The sequence below is a fragment of the Clinocottus analis genome, unplaced genomic scaffold (genome assembly GCF_023055335.1).
Source record: "Clinocottus analis isolate CAN_PGR_092001 unplaced genomic scaffold, fCliAna1.0.p SCAF_9, whole genome shotgun sequence".
Taxonomy (NCBI): domain Eukaryota; kingdom Metazoa; phylum Chordata; class Actinopteri; order Perciformes; family Cottidae; genus Clinocottus; species Clinocottus analis.
This window is the reverse complement of record NW_027176251.1, coordinates 6,939,620-6,952,523: the sequence shown is the minus strand read 5'-3', so window position 1 is coordinate 6,952,523 and position 12,904 is coordinate 6,939,620. Positions and strand designations below refer to the sequence as shown.

The 12,904-nt window shown below is 42.3% G+C and overlaps 1 protein-coding gene across 2 annotated transcripts in view; it reads right to left on the bottom strand.

Moving 5' to 3' along the window:
* ephb6 (eph receptor B6) overlaps positions 1 to 12,904 on the bottom strand; it is a 35,670-nt gene that overhangs the window by 16,440 nt on the left and 6,326 nt on the right. For both annotated transcript variants that reach the window (XM_068570275.1, XM_068570276.1), the window contains exons 2-5: positions 10,083 to 10,147; positions 4,479 to 4,751; positions 2,708 to 2,877; positions 2,310 to 2,605 (exon numbers count right to left, since the gene is read on the bottom strand). In XM_068570275.1, the coding sequence (XP_068426376.1) occupies positions 2,310 to 2,605; positions 2,708 to 2,877; positions 4,479 to 4,751; positions 10,083 to 10,147 (804 nt within the window). The remainder of the gene's footprint in view (positions 1 to 2,309; positions 2,606 to 2,707; positions 2,878 to 4,478; positions 4,752 to 10,082; positions 10,148 to 12,904) is intronic.

The following is a 12,904-nucleotide window of genomic DNA, read 5'->3' as shown; positions in this document are numbered from 1 at the left end:
AAGTGTTAATAATGCTGGTGCCAGAAGAAAAAATACCATTTTGTGCCTTTAATTACAGCATCCAACCAATACATACGTCCAGTGCTTTCCTTTGCTCACCTTGAGCTATTATTAAATGTCCTTGGTGCTTAATTCAAACTAGAACAAAATGTACAAGTTTGGATAGTTAAGAAAGTTCAGTGCTCCACTTTCTGGTGAGAACAGGGATCGGCTACTGTTAATAATTCTTCACGACTGCGTCGCCAGTTAACCATCTGCCCCTTTTCTCAACATTCCCAGGGAGCCGGAGCGGACAACAATGTAATGATGCCAGTCCACATCATTAGTCAGTGAAGTGATCAACAAAACATAATCAAATCAGAGTAGGAACAAAAAGCCGGGGCAGCGTGGGCAGCAATGTGTTAGATCATTCATAGACGGTCACTGGGAGCCTTTGCTCCGGCAGCTGAGCTGTGTCGAGGGGTGATTTGTCAGTAAATATCAATCAAATGCAGACAAATACAAGTGGCGGACCGAGGGCAGATGTAAGCATGAACAAATTTCACAGCTGACTTGGCAGGATTGGAGGATTAATTGTGCTGGAGGTAGTTAGACTTTGAGGGCCCCTGTGCAAAAGGAGATGAGCAATTATGGCCATTGAAATTCCTGGTGGGCTTCAGTTGTAAAGTGTAATCCTTCACAGACGTATGTGGAAAGCACATCGGAGCAATGCAGCAAGATTCACTTGAGCATAATTACTTATTCACACAAAGAGACAATCATCCACTCTTTCGTTTTCACAACCTCAACGTTTCTTGCCCGCTCAGTTCTTTAAGTCATTAACTTGCATCCTCCTATCTTTCACTCTCCCTCCACCTCTCCCTGTTTTCCCTCCACTCCCCCTCTCTCCCCCTGCGGTTTCTGTCACTTGTTCACAGACGAGTGGCCTTTACATCGCCATGACCTAAATGTGTCACATCCCTCTCACTGTGGCTCTCTCCCTCTCTTCCTGTCCCTCCTCCTCCTGCTCTCTCCTGATATTCCTTCCTGTCCGTCTGGACATCTCTCAAAGTCTTTTCCCACTCACTCACACACTTTGAGAAGTTAAAATGTTTTTAACCACGTTTGCAATTGCTAACAAAAACCTCTCCTCTCTTCTACTCTGCAGTAAAGTTAGGAGTAAATCACCAATGTAACAGCTTTGTATTCCTGAAGGTATGCCTGTAAAGCACTATTTTACTCACTATTTTCAATTTATTACAGAATATGTGCAAATGTTACGTCACTAAAAAATTCACTGCATGGATACAATACGGCCTCTCCTATTCTCATCTCAACCCGAACCTGGCTTCCCTCCGGTCTCTACATCAAACACGGTTGTGTATCAGAATGACAGCAGGTCCTCCTAATATTGATCCAGACGCTTCATATCTTAGTAAATGCCAAGAAGAGAGCTGACAGGAAGTCAAGAGTGGCCGAAAAGTTGATAACCAGTTTTTATTTTTTGGATATCGTCGCTTTCCTAAAAATATGTTGTTGCCTAAACGATTTCCTCACAATGCTGGCCACTTCTGGTAAACGACATCATCAGTTGAACAGATCATGCGATTCTACCCCTGTAGTATAATGGCCGATGTCAAGAGTCTGACTGAGGTCATTTTATTTTGACTGAGTAAAAAAAAAAAAAAAAAAGAAATACTTGGGCCATTATTTTAGGAAGGTTACGATATTTGAGTTTGAATGAGCTGGAACAGAGTCACTATATTATGCAATTAAAGGGGAACGCCACTAATAAAGGATCAGGAAACTTTAATTAGGGCTGTCACAGTTTCAATTCAGAAAGTCAAACTCCTTTAGAACATCACTAGCTCACTAGCTATTCTTCTTCTTTTGGATTCAACGTCAAAGATGGAAAAACTATTTGGACAAATTTAATACTTTAAGTTTTTGAAAGAATGTGCCAGCTCTACTCCACCTGTTGAAACGGTTGTATGTCTTTTAACTTTGAGCTTCGTCAAGTCTCAAAAAATAATCTCAGTTGACTTTAGAGACGAACAACTTTTAACAAACCAGAGCGTTAACCTTGTTGCACGGTGGGAAATGTAGGAGCCAATGTCTTTATAATGTAACTGATATCTTGGCTTCTACTGAATATATTTATAATTTTGTAATTGATGTGTCTCTCATGAGTTACCTAACTTAATGGAGGCACATTACTAAATTCCTGGAATACTTTTTAAACCATTATAAGAAGGCTGATGTAGCTACTTTACATGAAAAGCGAAATGAACATGAAGAGGAATCAGGCGTATCAGTATTCTTTGACTTACCTAAGCAGGCAGATCCATTGAGGTTCTGCTCATAGCCTTCATCACAGACGCATCCCCCCACAGGAACCATCCACTCCCCTTCAGCATTGCAGTGCATTCGAGGGGGCGTGCCTCCCTGCGCTTTACTGTGGGGGACACATGTCCCGCCCAGGGGAACTAAGGCGGTCGGCTCAGCCCCCGAGGGAGTTGCCGGGTAGGATGCCAAGTGCACGCTGGTGGCCGGACAGCGCCGATAGAAGATGGACACACCCATGAGGGAAACACAAGCTCCACTGTCGACGACAGCCAGGACGAATCTAAAAACAAGGGCCACATGTTAAGATGGGAAACATTTGGTCCCTTGGGAGTGATAACGTTAGTAAAACGTGAGCAACAAAGTGAAGCACAGTGATGGTTACCCATTGCGTGTCAATGGGGCAAAGCTGCGTGTCTTGATGTTGATTCGGCTGTATCTGTTGGGTTGATACTGGTGAGGTGAGCTGGGCTCCACTTTAGAGAAACTCTTATCAGCCGCGATGGTGTCGATCTTCACCCAACCCTCCCTGGTCTCCTTCTCTCCGTTGGACGGCTGTGAAGGACAGAGGTCAGAGGTCAACAAAAAGAAAATGATGGACGTTAAAAGGAGCTGGTTAACAGGAGGAGGAAATATACAGTGCATCTAACTAAAGTGGAAGCAGTCTCTGCATTTAAGTCTATCGATTTACTCAACAGCCCTTCGTCACACTTGGCGGGTATATTGCTGAGGATTGCAGTGTTGAGTGGACCTCTTTAGAGCCATAAGACATATTTATTAGTAGTGCGTTATGTACACACTGTGTAGTGTATTAAGTGGGGACCCCTATTAACTGTTAATTAACCAAACAGCATGCTGGGTAAATCTCGGCCTTCGTCGCTTGTTATAATATTAACTGTTACACCGCTGACCAGCATGCTGTGTTCATCTCGCTCTTTGTCGGTCATTACAGTACATTCAAGAACAGGTAAAGAAAGAGAGACCGGAGATCTACGGACAAATGTTTACGGGACATATTTAATCAAAGCGTGTTACGAGTACACCGCGTAGTGTATTGAGGGGACCACTAATAAATGTTACAACACTGAACGGCAGCCCGGTCCAAGCAGGCCCATTTTGAACGTGCAATGCACCCGTAAAATCAGAAGAAACAAATTGAAGAAGAGGTAAAATGACAAGATGGAAGTCAAGCTCAGAGTTTGCTGCATTTTTCCCAGGCACATGAATAATATGAAGTGGTTTGGTGAGAAGAGTAAACGTTGACTTGTATGTATGCAGCTCCCAGTGGGGGTCCGTGCTCAAGTCCCTGTGATGACTTTCAGCGCTGCAGTGCTTCCTGACTCTTCTGTGACTCTCGTCTGATTCCTCATCAGGCCTTGATTTACATTTTGAAAAGGCATCTGACTTCCCTAAGTAGCAATGCATTCAAATACTGCATCCCTCCCACTGTGACTGCGACTGCACATGAAGCTCGGGCAATTCAGATTCGGTAGCTCAAAATGTCTCAGAAAAAACAACAACTAAATGCATAAATAAATAAAACATCTTTGGACAGTCAGTGTGAGTCACTTCAAGACATTCTTCATTGACAACGCATGAGGTTCAGCGAGCTTCCTGCAATGAGTGTAAAATGGTCACAGTTGTATATTTTATGCCTCAAAGATGTAATTAGTGGCACTGAAGTGACATTTCAAGAGACCACAGTGGCACATTTTAGCATTTTGTAAACCACAGTTCTCAACAAGTATGTGCTTCACACCAGTGTTTCATTCTCAACAGCTTTTCTTGACAAGCCCGACAATAATCAGGATGATTATACAATTACTCCTTGTCAAGAGATAATGGGGGGTTTTGCAGTTTTAGAGTAACATGAGCACAACATCAATAGAAATTGCATTTTACTTTGTTTTATGAGTCTTTCTGGTGAAGTGCATAGCTGGGAAAGAGGGTCTGCTGAACTGCAATAATCTGTATTCAAACTGCAGCTGTTTTGCAAAACATCTGTAAAATAGCTGAAGACATGTAAAGCAAATAACAGCGTGTCCACGGCTTCTATTTAATGGCACGTGATCCAAACTTCTGTCTGGGAATCTGTTACATAAATAAAGCTATTAGTGTACAAGTGCCACTTGCTCCTAATAACAATTTTGCCTCACCTCAGCTGCCCAGGTCCTCTCCAGCTCTCTCTGAGAGTCGGCCTGCTTGTAGTACAGGGTGAGTGTCTCTCGGCAGGTGGGTGACGGTGATCGAAGGCTGGCGCAGTCACGCACCGAGAAACGCAGCGTGACAAACACCCGTGGAGCAGAGTGGCGGAGCAGGAATGGCGTCGCCAACCAGTTGTCTTGAATACGGGGATTTTGGTTGACATTACAGACCTCGAAGGTTCGTATGAGCTTCCCCCGATCGTCCAGGATACTGACCTCATCCCACTGAGAGAGACAGAAACAATGTTATGAGCTTGTGTAAACCCAACCTTGTAAAAGAGAAACATGATCTGAGGCAGAGAGCTCTGTACCAGCCTGTGTAAACTTTAAAAACATTGCTGTGTTTATGGATTGTTCCCGTTTAAGAGTTGTCCTTATAGCTTTAAGATCACAGGATAAATATTGAACATACTGCCGGTGTTGCTGACATGTGGGTCCTGTCCTTTACCAACATCACACACTGATGTTTGACATCTTTATTCTTCGTGAGATAAGTATAATAGAGTATTTGATTTGTTATGATATAACACACACAGTGTTATTGAATGTGTGAATGTAAGGCTGTTCTTTTACTGTCCCCAATGAACTAGGTCATCTCTATGTCCTATTTATAGACGTTATGTCTAATGAGGTAATCAATGGTTATAAAACCACTGGTTAATTTAATCCCTTAAAAACATTCACTTAGAGCAAAACAACTTTTTAAGTGTTGCAGACAAAACTGCAATAATCAATATAATTATATTTCCACCAAAAAACAAAGATATTTCCTCTCTTCTACTGGAATCTAACCATTTAGATCATTTGGGTTATATGTGTCTACTGTTTATGGTGCGAGAGTCCACATCTGTGCTACAGGGTATATGTTACAGTAGTATAATACTGTATTATAATAACATAGTTTCATAATGTGACAGGTGGTTTGTTTTTCTCCTGCAATAATTCTGCATTTGCATGTGTATCACTGTTCACATGTGACAGGTGGCAGACTCGTGTGTCTGACATGTGGCAGCTGTTGTGTAATAAAACAGGCAGCTTTTGTCATATTTCAGGGAATCTGAATACTTGTAGATGTGCGAATGGATTGGGACATGAGTTTTGCAGCTTCAAAAAGAAAACACGAGCAGTGCAGGGACACGTCTCTGAACGAGACTCTGTCAGCTGAGTCAAAATGCAAATGTAGGCGAGGGGTTTAGTTTCACCAATTATACAGTACTGTGCCTCCAAGGATGAAAAGGCTCGGCTTTGAGCTTGTGTAGCCCTAAGTGACAAGCAGGGCCTTTTCTGTTGTAACACAGAGGAATTATGCATTAGGCCTCATCATCAGTATTCTCAATGCAACAATGGCAATGGACAAAAGGTCCTGACACCCTATCAGGGCACATTTGGTATGTGTGCTTCGGTGTTTGTGCGTGTTCGTGTATCTCTGCATGCTCATGTCTATTCTCTCTGTGGTTCTGACAGCCAGTATGAACAAAAACCTTTGTAGCATCGCACATGCGGGAGTGCATTCATATTTGGTCCAATTGGAATAATGATAAGATCAGTGAGCAGATAGAAAGCGTCTGAGGCGCTGTCAGTCTAATGGAGTGAAAGGACAGTTTTCTTTCTCCCGGGCTGTGATTCACTCTCTGTCAGGCATGGGGATGAGGGGAATAGAGGGGACAAGAGAGCACATGGTGGAATGAAGGGATGCAGATGGGGAGAGAAAAGTGGGTGAGTAGTAAACAGAGTGTATGTGTGTGAGGTGGCTGCTGCAAAAGCCCGGCCATGTGGCAAAAGTCTTAGACTTTCAGGTAGAGAGAGCAGCCGCTGGTATCTGTGTGCGTGCAGTTTGCTTCCGTACCTTGGTGAAAGAACACAGCTTTCATTTGTTTCCTGACCTCAACCTCCTCCACCCTCCCACCCCACATCTTCCCTCCCATCTCTATTCTAGTCTTATTTTCTCCCTCCCTTATGAAGAAAAAAAAGGGGGCAGATTGGGGAGGAGGGGTGGATGAAGCGTTGGAAAGAAGAAAAAAATAGGAACGACTCATCTTGGTGATTTAATTTGAACCGAAATGCCAGAGAGCCACGCAATCTCTCCGGTGACAGAGCACTAGGAGGAGCGAGGCCTCAGACACACACACACATACAAATACACACACACACACACACACACACACGTAGAAGCAGAGAAAGGCACGCACAGACACCCAACATATGCATTTGCGCACACACACCCACGCACACAAAGCAAAGCAAACACACACAAGAGGAATAGTGTGTGAAATACGGGGAGGGCAAAAAGACCAGAGTAAGAAGTCGAGAGCCCGCTGGTTTGACACTGAGGGTAAATATGCGGCAGAGTGGAGAGTTGGGGGATAAAAGGAAGAATATGAAGCAGAGACCCAGTGGCTCTGGGACTGTGAAGGGCAAAGGGAGGAAAGATTAAAGGAGGGAGAGAGAGGCAGAGACAAAGAAGCAGAGGGGCTGTCTGTCGGTACATTAAAAGAATGGAAAGACAGCAAGAAGAAGCAGGAGGAGAGCACAGAAAAGGATATCCACAGAGCCTCCAGCAAAAGAAAAGATGGGATGTGAAAAGAAAAGTGAGGAAAGGGTTAAAAAAGCACACACACACACACACACACACACACACACACACACACACACACACACACACACACACACACACACACACACACACACTCCATGTTTCTCCCCCCTCTTTTGGTCTGTCTTTCTACTTCTCTCAGCTTGATGCCTCAGGTCAAATAACCATATCTCCATCTCAGAACCACTTCTCATCCAGAGACCATAAAAAAAGAACTCATGCAAATGCTTGACGCGCATACACACACACACACACACACTTACCACTTACCCCCCTCCCCCTTCCCACACACACACACACACGCACACACACACACGCACACACACACACACACAAATGGATGGGCTCCTATTAGCAACTGCCATCGTGGTTCACAGAGTCCTAACACACATAGGGTCCTAATTAATCAAACATCATGTACAATTATGGAGGCCAGACTGGGGCGATAATGACAGATAAACTTTAATGTAAGTGATAAAAGGCTCCATGTGAGAGAGTGTATGCTCGCCAGATGTTGCTTTGAAACTCCTGTATTTTCATCTGGTATTTTTGGAGCTGCCAACATTCTGGTGGTAGCTGTTTGTAATTGTCGGCTCACTTGTTTGCCAAGACTAGCGTTCATAAATGTAGCGTTAAGAGTTATGACTTGATTTATTTTAATGCACTGTATAATACTCTAAATTTATACATCAGATGTTTTGCTCATATTGTCCATGATGGACTTTGGATAAGAATAATATTGTTCTGTACTGGTAGAGTAAATGGCTTAGGAATTTCTTCCACAGTAACAAGTACAAGTTCTGTGCCCCATTTTCTCACATGTAGTTTGACTGATAATCTCAGAGATGAGGACAATGAAGCCGATGTGTGTGTGTGTGTGTGTGTGTGTGTGCGTGTGTGTGTGTGTGTGTGTGTGTGTGTGTGTGTAATTATGAGCCATATTAGAACTGAGCCACAATCACTCACAGATGAACGGATTTAACTGACCCAGGAGCTGACCCTAGCACAGTCACGCAAGCACACACAGACACACACACACAGACACACTAACACACACACGCACACACACACACACACACGCACATATTTACACAGCTCAAGGCGCTGTGACAACCTTAAATAAAAAGCAGCTCAAGATTGGGAGATCTATGGTTCAATCACTGCAATCTCATCCCAGATGAAAACACACAGAAGAGACCAATAGAAGAAAAAGCATTTAATCCCTCAAGGGCGTCTTGAAGGCAAGGTGAGACCTTGCTCATTCTCAGGCTGTGTGTGCCAAAAGCTCCACCAATCAATGTCAGATGCCAGCCATCCTGCAAGATAATAACCCTGTCCTTAACCCATAATGAAACATTTATCCCTCATATGAGAGCTATAACTTTCTGCAACGTAATTGTCTGCAGAATTGACATGTCAACAAAAAAGCAGACTGTTTAGTGGAGGCCCGCTGTTTATTCCTGCTGTTTATTTTTGATTGATTGATTTTGCAATCAATGGAATGACAGAAAGTCATGTTTGATTTTGTGTGAACGTCTGTCTCTATTAAACAGACTTTTAAGAGTTTGAATGTGTATGCCTAATCAACCTATCTACAGAGCAGAGTATGAAGGTAAATGTTATTTTGAAAAAACCCAGCTTGGAAATATGTAATTTAGTTATACTAGCAATTATGAATATGATTGATTGAGAAACAAAGACATAGTTATTCCTAATCTACAAGTCTTTTTTCTGATTATACCAAGCACACTAAATTGTCATCATCATCATCATTGTATTATATTACATCATGACTAACATAATAAACAGGGCTGTCCTCGGATCACAAAATTATTCAGAAACTAAAAGTCAAACGATTTTGTCGACAGATATTTAAAACTGAGTTCCTCCACAAAGCACCACTTTGAATCTACAAGCAGAGATGTGAGAGATTTTCTTTGAACGACCATGAAAAAATGACTAACATCTACTAAGAGTAAGCAGCTCTACTAATAAACAAACATCATATATTTTTTATTTACTAAATCCCTACCAAAACTTTACCAAGAAATTTTAAATAATTATTTTCAACATTGATTTTTGATCTATAAAACATAATTATTTTAAACTGAATATTTCTGACTGGAATTAAGTAAAAAATAATTACAATGTCAGTACTATATCACCTTCTTCTCCCTTTAAAAAAAAAAAAAAAAATGTTTATTCTCAAAAGCAAGTTCCCCACTCAAGTTCTGCCCCCAAATTCCCAAACACAGAACAAAACACACTGCCTCTCCAGTCAAACCAATATTACAGTATTAATAATTCAAGTCTAGACAAAGTAAGTAAATATGGGGTGGGATGGTATTACAGACAAACAGAAACAAGTAGTGAGTTTTAGAAATTGTAAATTATTGCTATTATTACTTCCTCTTCTCCCCCAGACTCAGGGAGGGGAGAGAGCCACACCAGCGTCAAGATAAATAAATCAAATCGTCCAAGGCCACAGAACTGGTTCATGAACCCAATGAGAGAGTCTTCAATTCATTAAAGTATCGTATGATCGAACCCCGAGTGGATTTTTATTTCTCAGGGTGTCCCGGCAGCGAGAACCTGATTTTCTCCAATTTCAGGAATAACACCAGGTCCTTAAACCACATGGAGGAACTGGGAGGTGACTTCCAGTCCAATAGGATTCTCCATATTTCAGACACAATGAATTGATTATTTTATTGATTAATCATCAGATTATGTTGAATGTGTGTTTACCTTTGCATCAGTAATACAACAGTTTTTGTCAAATACTATGAAATGCATTATTGTGTTCAATCCCTCATTAGAGTTACACCACAAAGCCCAACAAGGAATGTGAGTCTAACACATAAAACGTAGCCATGTGTAACATGTGCGCAGCACATTGGATTGGCCCCCGACATGACGGCTTTAATGCTCCGACAGCTGGGGAGCACGGGGTCTCTGCTTACCCCCGTGTCTGGATAGGTGGTCCAGCCCAGCTCTGAGGTAGACTCTGTTGTGTCCAGCAGCATCACTGACAGGAAAGGAAGCAGAGACAAGGACAAAGTGTGAGAAAACAGACAAACGAGATTTGCAGCTTTCAATGTGATGCTGTTGATCGCTGCTACAAGAGTTTAAACCTGAACAGAGTGTTAAATCCGGATATATTCTCTTCAGGCTTAAATCACAGACTGTGATTCTGTGACGCTATCAAGAGCTAAAACCTGGATCTGCTCCAGTCCTGCTGAAGTTGAGACACACTTTGTGAAGATCTGTTTTTAGGGTTAACAGCCGTTTAACCTTTTACTGGCTCAGGAACAAGTCCAGGTTGATTTCCCCCCCCCTGTGCAATAAAATCCGGGAGTGCTCCAGCTGTGTGCATCTGTCAAACCTAATAACTGATTCAGAGTGATGATGCAGTTTGGCACAATGTTCTGGTGTTTAAAAAATGTAACTGATTGACCTGATGGGGCACGGTGATTAAAGGTCACATTTTCCAACTTTAAAAGGCCATAACGGTTACTGTCACTTTTTGTTGAAACTTAGCAAGCTGATGCTTATTGTGGCTCGGCCCAAAGGGACCTCCATCGATTTGTGGTGGGCTTCATCGTTCAGTGTTGGTTTCACTTTTGTTTCAGGTACTAACAGACATTTGCTCATTCCCAGTGATTTAGAGTGAAAGCACGAGCATAGACTTTCACGTTGGAGTGTATTTTCCCATAATTTGCTTTTAGGTTTAAGTGCTTTAAAAAAGCAAGCTGGCAAGAAGATCACACACACACACACACACACACACACACACACACACACACACACACACACACACACACACAAACCAAGTGACTTTAATGCTGAGTGCTGCGTGCTGACACATGGCAGCTTCCCACACAAAACTGAAGCCCTTGAATTTTCCATTAGTATTCCAAAACCGTGGTGGCTGCTGTTCCTTCAGTCTGGCAAAGTCTGCGCCCGGTTCTCTGTTGAGGAGCTGCCGATTGAACGCAGGCCAAAGCTTCTCTTGCACACAGAGGTGGCAAATACATCCGGCTTCAGGTTTGGATGCTCGCACAGATGGAGTTAATGGGAGAAAGTATGCAGCGCCTGATTTCATTAAGCACAACACTAATCATGTAAAGGGCTGTTGACACACACGTACACGTAGAATTGAGGAAGGCAGCTGCCTCTGTTTACAAATAAATAATTCTTCTCATTGTTGTCATACAATTTTTATGCTCTCGTTTCCTTTTTGCGTCACACAATCTATCAGCAAAGAGGAAGGAGGCTTTATTTCTCTCTGTGAAAAGCAGACAAAGAGCGACAGTAAAGTATTATCTGCGTAATCATCATCACACACACACACAGGCTGGGATTTGAAAAGGCACTCTGTCTCGCCACAGCAGTGATTCACTGAGAGCTCAATTTCTTATTTCTCAGGTGTGCAGGCTTGTGCACTCAGACTGAATCCCTCAGTCTTCTTGATAAATCAAACAAAAAAACAAGAAACTGATATATTTTGTGGTTTTTGACAAATTCACCCCACCTCTCTGTTCTCTGACTATGCTGTAAAACATTTTTTTTTCAAGGATTATACTCGCAGATGGAGATCCGGCAAATCTGTCCTCCATCCTTCATTTCCCTTCTCTTTTTTTCCTTTGACAAGCTCCCCTCCCCTCCAGTCTGTCTATCTGTTTTCACCCACTAGCTTGTCTTAAATGTCAATCTTATTAAATTCCGCTACAGGATTTTTGAGTGATCTGAATTGTATCCAGAAAAGTATACAAAAAGACTGTGACAGGTAAGGATTACATGCAGCCACAGGCATCGGAATACATAGTTTATAGTACTTAGTGTCTGTCTGGACTTGGCGGCTGGATGCGGGGAGACGATTAGGATAAAAACAGCAACAGGGAGAAGACTAACTCCACCATTCAAGACAGGATGTTTAAATGTTTTCACAACTTATCCTGCTTTGTTTGATACATCTGAAACAGAATATTACACTTGGTTGCCAGTTTATCAGCTACAACACGCTGAAACCAATGCTGTCGAATACAACAGTCCTCCTGCTGGAGAGGCGATGATTCAACGTCATGATCATTTTGGAGGATGTAGTTTGGAGGGAGTTGCAATGCATTGTACAGAGAGGTGTTTCTGGTATTTAGCCTCCAGCCAGTAATATAAATTATGTGTATTAACAACACCTGTCAGTGTGTGTGTGTGTGTGATGACATGGAAATGGCATATTGACTAGCTTTCCAAGTTCTCTGTCTCTTGTCATGAATAATCTTTCGTTTGTCAAAAATAGCAAATACTCTTCACATATACAAACAAAAACTCACACACACATACATCATACAGTCTGACCTCATTAAGCACAATCCTATTTATATCAGATAAGAAACACTCACACACACACACACACACACACACACACACAGATACACAAATGCTGCGAACGTGTCATTCCAAATTCAATTAACCCCGAGCTTCGGGGCAGAGTCATGCATACATAATATACAGCTAACTATTTTGACATTAATATTTATGCCTCTACTATTTAGCTTCTTGTCGTGAGGCCTCGGGGACCCCAGGTCCTCACGTTGTTGCTCTTTTCCATGACACACCTGACATGTACATGAGGATTATATGGAGCAACGTTCAAAGAGCTTCATGCGTGTCTCATTGCATGACATTAGTATGTTGAATAATTCACCTCGACATCCTAAGATAAGCGTTGAGTGCTGTGTAACACACCTTTTAAGGATTAGCTTGAGCTCGGCATCACGACCGG